This window comes from Juglans regia, chromosome 4 (genome assembly GCF_001411555.2).
Source record: "Juglans regia cultivar Chandler chromosome 4, Walnut 2.0, whole genome shotgun sequence".
NCBI lineage: Eukaryota > Viridiplantae > Streptophyta > Magnoliopsida > Fagales > Juglandaceae > Juglans > Juglans regia.
The window spans coordinates 12184643-12203624 of NC_049904.1; the positions used below are offsets into that span (position 1 = coordinate 12184643).

An 18982-nucleotide genomic window follows, 5' to 3' on the forward strand; every position below is an offset into this window, starting at 1 on the left:
TGACAAAGGTTACGTTTTTGTTTCGTGTTCCAGCCCATTAACAGCTTGATAATTTTTAAAGAATAAACAAAAAAAGCAGCTTATTAGTCAAATTTCTTCTAAAAATTTAGTTAAACCAATATTAATTATTTTTAGTATTTTATAGCCTTTTTACTATGCGAAATGGTAGAAAATAAAAAAATATAAATATTAATTTTATAATTTAACATAATAAATTATATTACTTATTTTGAAAATTTATTTTGTATAGTTAGTATTTTTCTAATAATAACATGTCCGGTGCTGAGTGGCTTAGGGAAAAAAAAAAAAAAAAAAGTCCCGTGCTGAGTGAATTTCTTGGGAGGAAAGAAATAAGCTGCGGAAGGCTTTTGTCATTCGTAGCTCGAGCTCGAAAAGTACATTTGAAGACTGACACAGAGAAGTAGAAGAAGCAAGAAGAATCGAAACGAGGATCAGGCGACAGTATGAGCAGCATAGGAACAGGGTATGATCTTTCAGTGACTACATTCTCCCCCGATGGCCGCGTCTTCCAGATCGAGTACGCCGCCAAAGCAGTCGACAACAGCGGGTTACTCTCTCTCTCTCTCACTTATTCATCTGGTGCCCGAGCCACAAAACCCTAGGCTTATTAGTCCAACTGAGATTATCCAACCAACTATGTTACTGGCTACATAGTTTCAAACCTTTTCTATGTTCGGTGATTTTGATTTTTCTTATTATTCCAGGACTGTGATTGGCATCAAATGCAAAGATGGGATTGTAATGGTAAAGTATTTCTTTAATTTATCTCCTTATTTATTTGACTATCGGGCAGTCTCTGATGTCGATATATTCTCACGGGGAATTTAGGGTGTGGAGAAACTAATAGCTTCGAAGATGATGCTACCTGGTTCCAATCGAAGAATTCATTCTGTTCATCGCCACTCGGGCATGGTATTATTATATGTTCCAAATTTTCATTTTGTTTAGTTATAATATGGTGACATTTTGATCGGATGTAAATGCTGCTATATAATATTCTGGTATAAATTGTCGTAATTATTTTGGATATTTCATCTGCCTTCATTGCAAATGACACTTTTATGTGATTTGTTACAAGTGAGACTTGATTTAGTGTTCTTACCCATGGTTTTGTTGGGTTTCTTTAGAATTGAACCTTGATAAGGCAAATATGTATGCAGAAATGCAGGGGAACATGTGCCATAAGTATCTATATGTAAATATTTTATCTCCAAAACACTCACTCAATACTTGAATGAATTTTTGTGATGATTATGGGTTATATCTAACAGCATTTTTACAGTCAAATCTTCATGTGACTTTGCAAAAAGGTAACCTTTATTTCTGTTTCCTCCTTTATTTTCCAAATAAGTTTTTTTTTTTTTTTTTTTTTTATCGGTAAGTTTTCCAAATAAGTAGGAAATAATGAAAATTGATCAAGCGAGCTTTTGTAAAGCTGGAAGAAGCAGGAGTAAAAGCTGACTTTATTGGAGGTTTTGTCATGAATGAGAGCTTTCATTCCTTAAGAGTTAAGACCAGCCATGTTTGATTTATAAAGAACATTCTTTGAGGTGGCAATCGTTGTGCTATACTCGGTTCTGAGATTTACATTCAAACAGATTTTTGCCTAAATGCATGGAGAATCTATAACCTAAGCAATAAGGGTAGAATGATTATTGTAGTGTCAGATAATTTTGTTCTTAAATGAGCTAGAATCAATCTTATTCTTATCCAGCATCTTATTCTTAGATACTATTTCAATCTATATTCTTTTTTTCAAATACAGGCTGTGGCAGGACTGGCAGCAGATGGGAGGCAAATTGTTGCCCGTGCCAAATCTGAAGCTACTAATTACGAAAGGTTTGTATTTGCACCTGAATATCTGTTTAGTGTCACAGTTTCTCACCTCTAGCTCTTTCTATATGTAAGGATAAATCGTTCTTTTTTTCCCATTTTTACTTGCTATCCTTCACCAAAATGCCTCAAAGATACAATGTAATTGTACAAACTAATTTGCTAGATCTTTGCATATTGTAAATATAAATATGGTTGCAATTAATTGTGACTATGCGACTTGGAAACAGCATCACACCTACTCTCTCTATTCCCATACATACTATGCTACTTGGACACTTTGCTCCTTTATGGAATAATCTTCAATCATGCAACGTCAAGATTAGTACTATCTAAAATCCTTTTTTTACCGCATGATCTTGAATGCATTGACACATGCCATTTACAATAGTTGTAAGACAAATCATTCATCTGTAACCGCATGTAATTCTTTAAAGGGATTCTACTATAGATTTTCTCTAAAATAATTTTTTTGTTTTAGCTGAAATTCAGATTAAATTAGAGAAATTTGGGATCTATATCTTGTTTCAATAGAGGGACTCCATGTTGATTGCTTTACTCTCTACATCCTTAGTATCTTACTTATCAATGGCTATTGAGTTGTTTGTGTGAAAGTTCTTCAGCCATGTGCATGTTTGTAAAAGCAATCCAACACAGTATTTTATTTCATGGTATTTTATTCCTTTTCCCCCTAGGATAGCCAAAATTATGGTTTCTTGTGACCTTGCAAATGCCATTTGACGCAATTCATTATAGTAAACTGTTCCTTTCCTTTCACAATATAAACTTAGGCCATCACTTTTATTAAAACTATTGGCTCTTGGGGTTGTTCTTTAACCCAATTGGCTCAAAAAACATCCTTTTGCCTTTTGACTTGACAAGGTTCGGAAGTGAAAAAATTTCCTTTTGAGCTGAAGCAACACCCTTTTTGTAACAACCCTGGGAAAGTGCTAGCCACATTTGCACTATAATTCTAAAAGGACTAGTTATTAAAAAAAAAAAAAATCTAAAAAGTCTAGTTAATTTGAAACATTTATAGAGACACTTATAAAGCCCACTTTAGCTTGTAGGTAGCCAATGTTGGACTTAACACCTATGAAAAATTGTCATTTTTTCATGTTGGTCCCCTTTTTTTCAAAGGGCTTGTGTACGACTTGCACACCCTAGGTCTGTACAAATGTGGAACATGTGGGATTGGAGTGTTACAAACATTCATAAAAAAAATTCCTGATGTCCTTCATTAAGGGGTCTAGGCCATGTTGTGCAATGCTCCAATTTCTCATAGTTGACCTTATTAGGTGGCTCTAATACCATATGTAACAACCCAAGGAAAGCACTGGAGAAAATGAGAGAATTTCAGGTTGGAAAAGCAAATTGTCATCCTCCAGAGGTTGACTCTTATTAAACATCTTCGAGAATTCCGATACACGTGAAAAGTTTTATCTTAAAGTAAATCATTTATAAATCCCATTTTCACTTAGTATGTAGTCAACATGGAATCTGACACCCATGGCTACCTTTATAACTTATCAACTGTATGTGCATTGTTCATATTCCAGATGTGGAATTGAGGTGTTACACTTGAGGTGGCAAGGAGGGAGAGGGAGGATGCGTAAATATGCCATGTAAAGATTGAGGTAGAGGAGAGAGATGATCCGAAAGTGATTCTTATTTTGAGACTTTGTAGTAGTGGCAAGAGCAGTTGGGGTACTCACGAGTATATCATAGGGTCAGGTGATCGGCTTTTTGTTTGCCCATTATTGACTTCCTACTTGAAACATGATCAATATGAAAGGTTTATTGGTGTTGTTGTCCTGAATTTGGTTCTTCTTCCAGACTTTGTAATAGTGTAAATAAATAGTCTCCAAGGCGCTAGAGAGTATAGCAAAATGTCAGTATCTTGTCTGCCCTTGATTGACTTAGGCTGTGTTTAGGTAGTGACTGCTATTCAATATTTTATCATTACTTTTCACTACTTTTTACTGCTATTTTTTTTTTTGATAAGTTTTAAGAAATTTATTAATGCTAGTAGATAAGGATAGCTCAAGTACACATGAAGTATACAAGCGGAAACACCTAAATACAAGCTATGAAACTAGAAACCAGCAAAGTCTAAAAAGGAAACATTTAAAGAATCCCCATTCAGTACAAGAGTATTCACTACTATTCCATATTTTACTATTAATTTTTCACCACTTTTTTACTATTATTCACAAATCATCTAAGATCACTTTACTACCCAAACGTACACTTAGTACTCAACATGTGTCAAAAATCCAAGGGCTATTCTAGTTACTGACCTGATACATCTTGGAAGTCAATATGTTGTGTTGGCACATATCCAAGGGCTTACTTTATCTGATGATGCCATTTGTTTATGTAATGAAGAATTACGAACTATAATGGGAACACATATTTGGCCAAAATCACATGGCTACATTTTTCTTTAGTTGAAATGCCATGCAAGTAAATAAATTGGACATTCTTACCTAGCTTACTAGGTTTGTAGTCACTTGCAGCACATGTCATGCACTCATTTTTCATAAATCATGTTATTGGATATGATGGTAAGCAGCCAGCTTCCTAACATAGATGGTATTTATCCTAAGAAAAAGAAGAGGGAGAGAAAAGTTACAATTGGTTTCATCATAAGTACCTAGTGTGTGAGTGCAATATGCATCTATGGAAAACTTTATATTTTTTAATTGCTTTTCTTCATGCATTCTTGTCTTTTTTTGGATATTTTGTTTTACATGGACTTGGTCTGGTTTTACATTACATGTGCAATTAATGTGTGAAACCTTCATTTTTTCTCTTTCGGTCTCGTGATCTTTTGTAACACTCTAGAGTGAGTATAGGAAGGATGGTGAATGAGATCTCACATTGTATGAGATAAGAATTTTAACAAAGTTAAACTATAACCTCGGCTAATCCTTTTGGAGGATGAGCCTAAATGTGGTTTTGAACATTCCCTAGGTCATTATGGTATTAGAGTCTATCTCTTGTTAGAAGTGTGGAACTCAATCTGTAACATCATAGGAAGGCTTGATGAGGACGTCAGGGATTTAAGTGGTCTAAATCGTACACCCCAAATTGAGTATAGAAAGGGTGTTGAATGGGATCTAACATTATGTGATACCCCATTTTGATAAGTGATGAGAGTAGGTGGTGTATGTGAGTCCACATTGTTTGGGAATGAGAAATTATTGCTCTTTATAATGTTCCAATGGCGCTCTAATTGTATAATTGATGAGTCATTTTGGAGTATAGGCCATGTGGCTTGGGGCTTCCATTGAGGTGTTACAAATGGTATCAGAGCCTATCCCAACTAGAAATGTGGGACTTGAGCTGTGCCATCTATGATGGGCTGGCCCAACTAGGATGTTGGGAATATAAGGGGGCTTTTTATAAAATTCCAATGGGCTCCGATTGTGTCATTGACAATTCATTTTGGAGTATATGTCATGTGGCTTGGGCGTTCCATTGTGGCGTTACAAATGGTATCAGAGCCTATTCCAATTGGAAATGTGGGACTTGAGTCGCTTAGCCTACGACCGACTAGCCTAATGAGGACGTCAGGAATGTAAAGTGGGAGATTATCATACCCCATTCTGATAAGTGATGAGGGTATGTGATGTATGAGATTCCATATTGCTTAGGAATGAGAAGTTTTTGATCTTTATAATGTTCCAATTGGGCTCTAATTGTCATTCACTAGTCCTTCTGGAGTATAGGTCATTTGGCTTGGGCATTCCATTTGAGTGTTATGTATTGTCTGGGAGGGCGAAATTATTGCGGTTTATAATTATTTCAAGAAACTCCAATTGTAATATTGACTAGTTTTATTCCTAAAACTAGATATGACTTGGTTTTTTCTTACCTTATTACACATTCTCTGTAATGTTATGATATTTTAATTTATATTTTGGGTTAAATACTAAAATAGTCATTGTGGTTTACCTTGTGGACAAATTTTTCCCAATACTCTAATTCTGAACATTGTAATCCCCACACTTTCGACTTTGATTTATTTGATCCTTCCATTAGTATGCTGTTAATAGTCAATTGCATATGTCCCGTCAACCACAATGGCAAATTGATTTGTAAAAGAAATTAACAATTCATCTAAAATTAAAAATTACATAAAAAATAAAATCTTGTTGCAATCTAGTGTCCTAGGTCTTGACCCAAGTTGTGTGGTGAGTTAGGTGACATTGGTCATTGCGACCTAGGAAGACCATGTGTTGCAAGACCCAATTGCAACTTGGGTCCAAAAGCTTGGGTGGTGACTTGGGTCTAGTGACCCCCACCCAAGCATCGCCTTGGTGGTGATATTGGTTGCAATCCTGGTTGCACCCAGGCAGCTTGGGTCGCAAGATCTAGGTTGTGCTTGGGTCGTGCCCAAACACACCCAGGCATCTCTTGAGTGGTGACTTGGCTCTTGCGACTCAAGTGCAGGTCGCAGCTGGGTCTTGCAACCTAGTATGGCGCCCAAATGTCGCATGGGTGTGACCTAGGCCATGTGGGTTGTGGGTTGTGGCTTGGGTCACAACCTAGGTGCCTAGATTTCCACTTAAATTTTTGGTGATAAACTGTTTTTTAATTTTTATTTTTTTTTTACATGTCAATTTATCATTTGGGTTGACATGGCAAATTTAACGGAATATTACCGGCATATTAATAGAAGGATCAAAATGATCAAGGTTGAATGCACATGAAAAGTAAAAAGTCTAAAAGAGAGTATAGGGACTATTTTAGTATTTAACCATTTTTTTAGTTTCGGACCCATTGCAGCTCAAAAGTCTTGAAATATATATATGTATGTATGCATATATTTTTTATAGGTAAGTTTCAAACAATATATTACCCTTCAACTGGTTGGTATCACCTACTTGATGGTTGTGTTTCAGACCTTATATGCTATGTGATGCCAGCTACTATGGCATGGGAAAGAAACAATGTGTATTTTCACATGGCTTCATTACCCAATTGGAGCATCTGTTTAACCTGGTTGGCAAACAAGGTTTTATGAAATTTTGATTACTAGTAACCATGAACTTCATATACGTGGTCGTGTTCGCATCATGGAATTACATGCTCCTATCTGCTTTTTTAAAGTAAAATATAAGACCCCTAATGAAAATATTCCCTTATAATTTAGCCAAAATCCATGAAACCCCAAAAATTCTCAGATCTGCCTTTTACATTGTCACATTTTTTATCTCATTTTCGTGGGACCTTTATGCAGTGTATATGGTGAACCAATTCCTGTCAAGGAGCTTGCTGATCGTGTAGCTAGTTATGTTCATCTGTGTACACTCTATTGGTGGCTAAGGTTTGACAAGACAACCAGTAGTTGCCATTCATTTTTATTTTTTTCTCATTATTATCCTTGGGGGAATAACTGATGGTGCTGCAGACCTTTTGGATGCGGAGTTATTCTTGGTGGCTATGACAGAGATGGACCACAACTTTACATGGTTGAACCCTCCGGTATTTCATATGTGAGTCAATTGTTTTAGTAAAATCGGACAATAAATGTAGAAGGTCAATCCTTTTGCCTTTTACATAATCATTATCCAGAAATCAATTGTAATATTTATGTTATATTGTAGAGCAAATTCCAAAATGACTTTTGGCATTTGTTCTAGAGGTACTTCGGTGCTGCAATTGGAAAGGGCAGGCAGGCAGCTAAAACGTAAGTTGAGTTATAGCTGTTTATCAAATTCTAGGAGCAGCTAAATGTTGTATTACAACTTGACAATTTCGTTGAACACGTATTTTCCAATTGATATTAACATGGCCCTACTTTTTAACTCCACAAATTTACTTCTCTCTGGCTCTCTTTTTGTCATAATGCTTGTCATGCCTTAATCCTGCCTGTGGGTGACTTCATCCCTACCTGGACTAAGGTTATGCTTCTACAAAAGTTTGATCTTAGGACAAACTGAATGGGTATTGTACTTTTCAATGCTGTAATTGGTATATCTTGCATCGGAGATCTGCCACAACTAAAATCAAAATGAAGTTAATTCACTACAGAATTACACAGGATTATTTCCTGTGCTTATTAAATAAGCTATCTTTTTCTGGTTATTTGGACGAAAGCTAATGGGATGTTTGCATGTAAGATTTTCTCAAAGTGTGTAACTTTTAGAAAATTTTTAAACATAGGCTTTATGGGGTTTTGTGAAATTGGAAAGACCCATTAAAAATATATTTGGATTGAAAAAGTTTTTCAAAATGCATAAAAATGGTGGGGGGAAATATGTTTTGAAGGAAGATTTTTGTGAGGTTTTATGAGTTGTGAAAATTGTTTTGGTTTCATTTTGTTAAGAAAATCAAGATAAGATGTTTTGATGATTGGGATTGTTTTGGTGTAAAACAGGTTTGTACTGAGTAAGAAAGTTTTGATCAAATTTACTATTATACTTCGTTCCCAAACATGACCCAAGAATCTGGTGGTGTCATTGTTTATCCAGTTATTAGTAATGTAAGTAATGTATTCGTGAGTCTTAACTAGTACCATCACGTGGTTGTAAATTATAATCATGACTTCTTAGTGAAGAATACCCAATTCTTTTGTTATTCCCATGCTAATGTCTTATGGAATCCCCTAGGGGTCGGCTCAAGTGGTAAAAGTCTTGCTCTTGACAGCATGCTCCCTCTAGGTCTAAGATTTGAACCCTTGGCTGCAAACAATTGCTAGGGGCCATTAGATTGGGGGAATATCTCCTTGAATTACCTGAGGTGCATTTGCGGAAAACTTATTGCTGAGGGCTTGTGCACCCCCAAATTTGTCGGGACTTTGTTCCAACCACCCGATGCCAGTAAAAAATAAAATATCCTATGGGACTACATTACTCATAGAAAGGTATCTTATGATAGTAAATCAGGAGTGGGGTGTGTAATGCTACTAAATTTTGTCCATAAGGATTTTAAAATCTGGATGAGTGCTGCTGCTTTGTTATGTTATGTTGCAATGTTTTAATTCATCAGTTATACAACTTATTCTGATTATAGTTCTTTTAATTGAATTTTGATTATATGTTTTGCACTAATGATGCTGCTGATTCATATAATGAAATAATATTTTCAGAGAGATCGAAAAGTTGAGGCTTTCAGACTTGACTTGCCGTCAAGGGGTTATTGAAGTTGCCAAAATGTGAGTGTTGCTACTACTGTTATGTAAATTTTGTATCTTGCCTCTCTGATGTCAATATCTAGTTGTAGAGTTTTCCTTTCTATTTTATAGATTTTCTTTTTGATAAGTTATCAAAGATCCTATTGAAGAACACATACATACAATCATAAAAGACATGCAATCATTCAATAATTTTTCTTTTCTTTTCTTTCTTCCATTCATTGAAAATCATTACTACATATAAAAAGATCATCATATAGCGGAAGCTTCGATAAAAAAATTCCATTACATCCATCCACATGCTTTTATAATAAAGGGTACATCAAAAGTGCTATCAACAGGTAATCTTTACTTTATAATAATTTTTTTTGATAAGTAAAAATCTTTACTTTATAATAATTGAACCCAAGATTTAAGAGAAAGAACATTACATCTATACTAAAGCAATAAAGATACTCCCCGGGGGTATAGGTTCCATGGGTGAGTCCTAAGGGCTCTGCTGTGGGGTGGTTCCCCTGTCATGAAAAAAGAAAGAAAGAAATAAAGATATATTCATGATTACCACACACTTTAGAAGGGACATTATATATATATATATATATTGAAAAAATGAAGGTGTGGTCATAGTTACTTGCCTCTTAGCTTCAAGCAACAAATGAGCATGTCAATAATCACCATTCAAGCATACACATGTTACCACATCAATTCCTAATCATTTTTTTATGGGTAAAAATAAATTCCTGATCAAATTCTTACTATCTAATTAAGGAAAGGACTTTCATTGAATGGGGTTACTTGTTGAATTTCCAGCAAGATATGACTACGTATTGTTCCTAAACTATCATTCTTGGAGGTAGTTATTATACCGTCCACTTAAGGGTATGTAGCGACTGGTGTAACACTCCCGTCCTCTAGGGTTAGGAATGCTACTAACATTTAAAAAGATTTTCATACAAGTCAGGTATAAAAGATTCTATAAATAAAAAACAAACTGAAATTTATTAGATAAAAGAGTTAGAAATAGCATTTATTAACAAAATCCAAGTCTTGCACTTTTTCCAAACATCTCAAATAATAATAATCATGAAATCATTATTTAGAAGGTTCCTGAGACAGCATGGAAAAGCTACTTTCTCTAATGCTAGTTTTCGGTTGATTGAGACCTCCATCTCATCTCTTGAGCTATGTCTTGTCCTACAGCTTCGTCCTCACAATCTCCTTCACCTGGACAATTAATACAAATATTAGTCGAATACTCAGTAAGCAATTACATCATATAGTAAACAATATAATAAGATAGATTTTTAGTTATAAAACAGCATTCTCAGTCGAACTTTCAGTCATATACATGTTTATATAGACTTTTCTTTAATCTGTCTATGGCCAACACACTATTACACCCTTGTAATAGGGTTAGTGGTCCTTGTGGTCATGGCTCCTCCCATGACTTTCAGGAAAGAATCTAGTCCTCCTTAGGGAAGGGCATCACTAGGCACACTACTAGCGAGTCATTCCCGGTGTTGCAATCACTGCTCTCCCCTCGTACCTTAAAACTTCTACACTCATTGCCCATTCTGAAAACAACTAACTTTAAGTATGCATTCATTCTCTTTCTTTTTTCCTTTCCTTTCTTTATCTTTCATTCATTTAGCATATGCTATTTCTATACATATATCATGGCAAGTGGCAGCATTCAAACAATCTCATTTTGCATTCATTATGGTTATAATAAAAGGTACATGTAACATGGGCTACCAATGAATGGACTATAAATCATATCATCTTTGAAGCATTTACATATTTATAACTTTGCAAGAAGAGCATTTTGTCATTTGTTTACATAAATAACAAGAAGGGTAATATGATCACAATTACTTACCTCAACAATAACGGCAACAACACCTATATAATCACATGTACATCATCACATCAATGTCTATACAACTTCCATCTCTTAACTAAGGGACAGACTTGAGTGTCAAAGTTTAGCATCTCTGGTGCTGTTTCGTTCTTAACAAAGGTTTTCAACATTCCATGAAATTCAATCTTTCATTCTGGACATGCTTTCTAAAATTTCCAGCAAGTACAGTGGGGTTCTCTATATGAATTCCCATTGGTTTTGGTGATAATCTAGAGTTAGATCCTTTGTCTTTGCGTGCGAGATGTTATGACAAGGATTTGTATAACACCGCCTTCCTGTAGGATAGAGATATTACTAACATTCATAGCATAGTGCCCGGTAAGGAGATTCATATCCTGAAATACCTCATTTATTAAAGCATCACTAAACTGAACATAACTGTTTTTGAAACGTGAAATTAGAAACATAAAGTAAAAACATAAACTAAACTAATTCTTGTGTAAATAACACTTATTCCTTTCTAAGTCTTTGCACTAAATCTATTCCTGCCCCTCCTCCAGCTCTGCGTCCTTACAATCATCATCTGTGACAATTAAACGTAGAAGAAATAGAAAAACAAACAAAAATGAGTCGAATACTCAGTAAATAATGCATCATACCGTAAAATATAACTTAGCTTAGCATAGACTTAATTTTTGAAGACTCTTCATAACATACATACAGCATCACAGATTCACAATCATACCGTAAACATAACTTAAGTTCACATAGGCTTAATTTTTGAAAAACTTTACATACATACATATATCGTCACAGATTTACATAGCATATCTATTCATCATTAACATGAGTAGAATCATACATAGTCATGGCAAACATGTAATGTGAATGTATAAATGACTGGCTTCATGCATTTTCTAACAATCATACATGGCTTGTTCATTTTGTCTTTTACTTATTACATGTGGTGAATCATGCTTGAGTCCGTGACACCGCATAACTTATCTTGTAGTGAAACACGCTTGAGTCCATGTTTCACTTAATCTTGCATAACTTGTCGGAGTGAAACACGCTTGAGTCCGTGTTTCACCTAACTTGCATATCGTGTCTTAATATGAAGTGAAACACACTTGAGTCCGTGATTCACCCAACTTGCATAATTTGTCGTAACATGGAGTGAAACATGCTTGAGTCTGTGTTTCACTTAACTTGCATAACTTGTCGTAACATGGAGTGAAACACGCTTGAGTCTGTGTTTCGCTTATCTTGCATATCGTGTTGTAACATGGAGTAAAACACGCTTGAGTCTGTGTTTCACTTATCTTGCATATCGTGTCGTAACATGGAGTGAAACACGCTTGAGTCCGTGTTTCACTTATCTTGCATAACTTTTGGTGAACACGCTTGGGTCCGTGTCACCTTAAAACTTCTTATCTTTTTTAATACATGAGAATTTATTAGGCTTCATGAACTTTTCGAACATGGCATATTCTTGTACATGACATAACATAACATAGCATATTCTTGTACATGGCATGGCATAGCATAACATGGCATTTTCTTGTATATGGCATACATGATCCAAGTACTTCATGAACATGGCATACATGATTTGGCTATTTCATTACATGGCACACTCTTGTACATGACGTAGCATAACGTGGCATGGCATAATAGGGTCTAAGCATAACATTCCGTGGCATTCATGATCTGATTACTGCATGAACATTACATGACATACATGATTTAAATACTTCATGACATTACCTAGCATACATGATCTAATTACTGCATGAACATTACATGACATACGTGATCTAACTACTACATGAACATTACATGGCATATGTGACTTGAATACTGCGTGACCATTACCTGGCATTCATGTGATTTTAATAACATTCAATCCATCAAACAACCATCCATGCATACATAGACTCACTTACAAGCATATTCTCGTAATTAATCGAAGATCATGAAAGGGATCTAACCTCGGCTTAGCTCGTAGCGTAGCGTAGATAACATCACATTTTTCATGCACAATTAGAACATTTACAGTATACATACAATTATATGATCATCCTACTTACCTCTTAGCACTGCTTCTTGATTCCCAACTTGTAGTGCGTTACCTATATGAGGTACTCGACTTTGCTAATTTCTAGAAAAACATGCCGAAGCTTTCTAATTACTTAAAATCATAAATAGAGCTAATTTAATACATATTCAATCAAAGATTACTACATAATAATATTATTCAAAACCCATAACATATCCTTTAATTTTCTATTTAAAAACATAATAATTGTATAAAAAATATAGTTAAATAGACAGTGGAATATTAATTAAAATAATAGACTAAAAAGTATACTTTAAAACCCTTAAAAATTCAAGGCTCAATTGAGGAAAAAAAGTTGTTCCTTTAAGAGGATTTACGGGAGCCTATAAAACAAGCCAATAAGGGTTTTAAGGGCATTTTGGGCCAATAAGGCCCAATTTTGGGCCTTATTGGCTTGTTTTAAGGCCCAATTGAGGAAAAACAGTCCTCTTCAACGTTCCTTTAAGAGGATTTACGGGAGCCAATAAAACAAGCCAATAAGGGATTTAAGGGCATTTTGGGAAAACATCATAATGGCATGGGTATTTTGGGAAAGCTGAATATAAAGGAAACATATAGGCTTATGGGGAAAGGCTCATATCGTGCAATAGAGGAAACTGGGACTATGAACAAAAGGGAGTGGTCGTGCAATGCTCACCGAGAGAAGGATCAGCTGCGATGAAGGGTTGTGGTGGCTGGCCGAGGTTCACGGTGGCTAGGAGTGGTCGGCGTTGTACTGGGCTTCTCTGGGCAGTGGTGCAGCACAAGAGAGAGAATGATTGAGAGAGTTAGAGAGAGAACTGCCCAGCCGAGAATAATAGAGAGAGAGAGGAGGGAGAAAGATTCCGGCGTGGACTTACCGGAAGGAGTGGGTTCTTCGGGAATGGGCTGGTCTGTGGCCACGGAGAGGTGGTTTGATGTCTTCTAAGATGGCCAACAGTGGCAGTGTGAATTCTCCAGGGACTGTTTTTGTTGTTGACGGTAGGGAGAGTGACGAAGAGTTAGGGGTCGACGCATATTGTGAGGGAAGGGAGACCTGCCGGTGACGTCTTCCGTGGTGGTTTCCAGCGAAGTCGTGGCTGCTGGGTTGAGGTAGGTGCGTTCTCAGTTTGTAGAGGCTGCTACGGTGGCTATGTGTATAAGGTTTCTTGTGTTTATTTCTGGAGGGTCTCGGGGTGGATTTTATTGGCAAGGAGAAGGGGTATCATGGATCATAACAAGATTGGATAGAGTTTGGAGTTGGGAGTTTGTTTTCAATTGAGAAACTATGCAACTAGGAAACTAAATGGATGACTATAAGGAAACGTAGACTGAGAGGATTGAGGTGTGAAGGGTGAAAGGATCCCAATCCTACGAGATTACGAATACTGAAAGGATAATGGTTTCGAAGTGTGAAAGAGTCCTAATTCAAAACAATTACCAGTTTCAAACCAATAGATAACACTACTTAAAATAATAATAATAATAATAAAACAAAAATTTTAATCCCGCTTTTGGGCCTATGTTACAATTTGGGATCTTGTAATCATTGTCTAAAGTGTAGAGGGTGCTGTCAAAACTTTGACAGCAGCTGTAACATATGTATGCATCCATCTAAATGTCATGCTATGTGTGGTTTTGAGTGTTATTCAAACCCCTAACAGGTAACAGAATTTTGCTCATTCCTAGTCTTAGGAATATGAGGGAAATTTCGGTTTTAGGCCATCTGGGGTTACTGACAGCACCCCCTTTTTCATGCTTGATGGAAATTTCATCATGTTTTTATGACTTTCTTAGGGAAACTTAGATCTAGGGCTCTCAGTCATAGGTCAATGATGACTATCATGCTGGAATTTTGGCCTCTAAGGTATATTGGTGTTGTTAACAGGAACCCCTTCTAGAATTGGTGATAGTTTGACAGAATTTAAAAGGCTGTGCATGTCAAGGTTCAGATATTTAATTGGTGACAAAATCTCTCTTTTGTGGTGTTCTTGATGCTAAAAACTGGGACAGCACCATGTGACAAAACTTGACTTGAATTTCATGGATGAGAGTGTGTGCATGCAAGCCCTATGGTCTAAATTTCATTATGAACATGAAAACTCGGCGGGCTTGCTCACCTAGGGTTTCAGCCATACCAAGAATTTGTAGTGCTTAGCAGCTGTAATCTCCTTGGTACCTGTGCAGCCATCAGTAACTGGTTTATAGGCTTCAACTAACACTTAATATTTGGGTTCTATCAGAGAGATACACTGAGATTGTTGATGACTTCTTTCCAATAATTTGTCAAGAAATCTTCAAGAAAGGGTGTGAGGGCAGGCAGCAAGTGTAGGTCACTCACTGTCTTTGGTCTATGGTGGTCTGAGTTTTGTGAATGAAGAGGCTGGCGGCACAAACAGATCTTTGGGGCAGAATTTCTGTAACAATCTCTAGGTTTTATTGAAAAAGAATGGGATGTGGCCCCTAGAAATTATTTGCATCCAAGTATTCAATCGTTAGACCCAGAGAGAGTATACCACCAAGACCAAGGCCCTAACCACTTGAGTCAACCTTGGGGGTTGGGAAGAAAACAATTTATTAGGGCTAATAAACAAGAATTTCAAAGTTTCTAGGGTTTATATTTCAGGTTAGAACTCCAAGTTTTTGTGTGGCAGCAGCATCGGTCTCCATTGAAACTACTGGAATGCCCTCGTATGTCACATCAATCACATACCAACAAACATGAAAAGTCATAGTAAATCCATCCAGGCGCCGTGCTTTGTTGCCAAATGTACATTTAACCAATTTGGGAACCTCATTCTATTCAAAATGCCTCAAGTCACTTGACCACGTCTTCCTCAATGGGCTAAAGAGCTTGCTCGGCAGGCTTAGGCCTCTAAGCAAAATGTTCTGAAAACAAATGTTTGTGATGCTGCACTATGTGTTTTTTCATGTCTGTTTGATCAGAGAAGACTGAACCATCGACCAAAAGAACCATCAACGAAAAACATCATTGTCCTCGTACACCACTCGCTGGAATTGCGGGGTGCACCTATCACCCTTATTTAACCACATAGACCTGGATTTTTGCCTCCAAGACGTCTCCATTAGAGTTGACCTCTTTCAAGATTAGTGATTACTTGGTTTTTCCGTATCTTCTCTTATCTCTCTCCTCTTGTGATTATCCACAATGCCAAATGCTTGCTCATTTCCAGTCTTTTAGTAATTCTTCAACGCTTTAAGTTTGTGGGACAAGATAAAGCTTTGAGTTGCTTGGAATCGGTAGAAAGACCACCATTGTCTGACCTTGTCAACAGCCTTTTGCATTTAACCACAAATTCCCAAATTTGAAGTATCTTCTGCCGCCGTGAATGCCTTCACAGTCTAGAGTAATGGGGAAATGATTTGAGTCTCTTTTGACATTGACAATGAAAATATGCTTTCCAATCTGGGCAAATAAAGAATCTACAAAAGTCTAGACTAAGAGGGATTGTCTCTTAGACCACGTGGAGGTACCTCCAGTGATGAGAATATCCATAAGATCATGCTCAAGAAATGAAGTATGAGAAATCCACCTGTAAGTCTGTAACACCCTAGTCTCACAACATTAGGATTATGAATAACCCACATAGATTTGATTAAGTTATAAAGGTAGTTATGGGTGCTAATTCCCACATTGACTTTTTAATAGGTGAAACTCAACTTCATAAGTGATTCTAGAGAAGTTTAAAATTGACTTTAGTCTTTTTCATGCTTTCCCTAGAACACTACACCACCATAGTGGAACAAAGATGAGATTCACCAGATCTTTCACTTGGGAACCAAGTCATGTTAAGATTCCCGCCAACTCATCACGGTAATTCCCACCAACTATAAGGACCATTAAGCTCCTCCCACAAATTCCTTTTTTGTTGTTGGAGTTGGGCCCTTAAACATCTGCAAGAGCCCACAAGAAACCATCTTCTACATTTCTAAAAGAACAAGCCACCATAAATTCCTTCACATTCTGCCAATTTCTCCACCAGCCTATTATCCCACATTACCAAAACTCCATTGGAGGTCTCTTTGGAAGCTAAATATTTAAGTGATGGTGAAGGAAAAAAGAATTTGTAGCTTTGCAGAGTGGGTTTTGGGAGTAGGATTTTTCTCATTTCATTTAAAATGGGTAGTATCTATTTAAGTGTTAATATGAGGTATTTTGGTCATTTTGTTTCTAAAAGTGATTAGATTGACAATTTGACGCTAATGGTAAGCAGCATTTATGGAGTACATGATGAGGCGAAGGACAAGGACTTCGAATTGGAAATGAGCTGGGTCTGTGATGAGTCAAACCGTCAGCATCAGAAGGTATCACTAAATTTCAATTGCAGTGAAAAAGCTTACTATTTTTTTAGTTAATTTTTTTATATTGTATCCTCTCTCTGTCACCCTTGCATATTAGTCTAAACAGCCAGTTGTTTGCCAGTGTTGCGGGTGGCGTGCTTTTGCAGTTAGTTCAATTAATCATATAGAGCTGAAAGTCACCAAATTTTATTTTGAAGGTTCAGTTTTGTTAGTTTGTTTGTCTGTATTTGTTTTGTTTCTGTTTTTAAGAGAGTATTGCAGAGCTGAAGTTTTTTTTTTAAAAAAAAAAAAGAACTGGAGATAATTTTGTCTCGGGAGGTAGATAAAGAATAAAGAGCAGGTGAAGACCAGTTAGAGTCCTTGACAAAGGTTTTTGTTTTTATTAAGGGCATTGAGGGCCGGACATAGAATATGGTGCTGGGAGTGCCATTTTACAGATCTGCACCAGCTTTCCTGTATCATTGGAAATATCCATTGAAATTTGAAGGCATGAATGATCAAGTAGTAGCTTCCTGCAAGGAAATTAAGGCTCTCCCTCATGATCACGTCCTTCAGTTGTGTAAACCAAACCTAGTTGTTTCCTATCCCATAGCTGTCGATGTTGGATTGATTTTACCTCAGAGCTATTTATTGTTCTGACCGGCCATTAGTTTATCCATTTGGTTTGGTGGCATTGCTTATCACTCTAGTACCAATCCAACAGGTTAACTTCATGCCTCTTTTGCCATCATCTTAGGATATTTCTTTTTCTTTTAAATCCTTTTCAGGTTCCAGAGGAGCTTCTCCATGAAGCTAAGGCAGCGGCTAAAGCAGCTCTGGAAGAAATGGATGCTGATTAGAGGAGCCATCCCTCTTGTTATTTTTGTCTTGTTTTAGTGGCTCCACTTCAGTTTGTAATTGGATCGTTCCATAACATCCCACAAATTAAGACATGGATAGAATGATTTTTTTTTTTCCTTATAATCCGTTAATATTTATTGCTGCTACTGTAATTTAGATAAATGGTCAGTTTCATATCTATTGACAGGAGCAAAAGTTAGTTACTAACCGGTATCCTGTCAGTAGCTTCTGGGAGTAGCTTTGAATATGATGGTGATTTCATTTGAAAATCAAGACCAGAATGGACATCGAGAAAGAGGAAAGCACAAAGAAAAGAAGACATGAGAAGAGAGAGCACATCAAACGAAATCTGTTTACTGCCCCCCGCCACCAAAAACAAAAAATTGAATCACCCTCTTGCTCCAATCTGAATGGCTCAACTGCATACTGGCAAGAACTAACAACTATTGTTGTACACTGTACTCTTTGCATGATAGAAATGGCTCAATGAGGTTGATCTTTGAAAGTTTGGTAATCTCGCGGAAAAAGATAATTGATAATAGACAGTCGCTCTACAACTCTTTTATAACTTTCTATTAAAATATTAGATTTTTTAAATTCAATTCAAATCTATTAAAATTATATAAAATATAACTTGAATATAATTAGTACATATTTGTGTTAGTTGTAGATGAGTTGTCTGCTTATTTATGGAAAAAGGCAAATGTGTCAGGTAAAAGACGTATGATTTAGATTCTTTAGAGTTCTTGACAAAATACTAGGATGCAAAGTAGGAGAGATAAATATATAAAATGAACCTCATAACATTTATAAAGCATTTAATATTGTCCAAATAACTTATTCGGGCAGTTATAAACGCTATGAAGTCATTTCATGCATCTAT

The 18982-nt window shown here is 36.3% G+C and overlaps 1 protein-coding gene across 1 annotated transcript; it reads left to right on the top strand.

Moving 5' to 3' along the window:
• Positions 1–308: 308 nt before the first annotated feature.
• LOC108992590 (proteasome subunit alpha type-3-like) lies at positions 309–18613 on the top strand. Its single transcript, XM_035689734.1, has 10 exons — positions 309–568; positions 726–765; positions 850–933; positions 1787–1860; positions 7103–7189; positions 7274–7358; positions 7506–7552; positions 8954–9019; positions 17172–17262; positions 18027–18613. The coding sequence occupies exons 1-10, from the start codon at positions 465–467 to the stop codon at positions 18096–18098; spliced, it is 750 nt and encodes a 249-aa protein (XP_035545627.1). The 5' UTR covers positions 309–464; the 3' UTR covers positions 18099–18613.
• Positions 18614–18982: the final 369 nt, after the last annotated feature.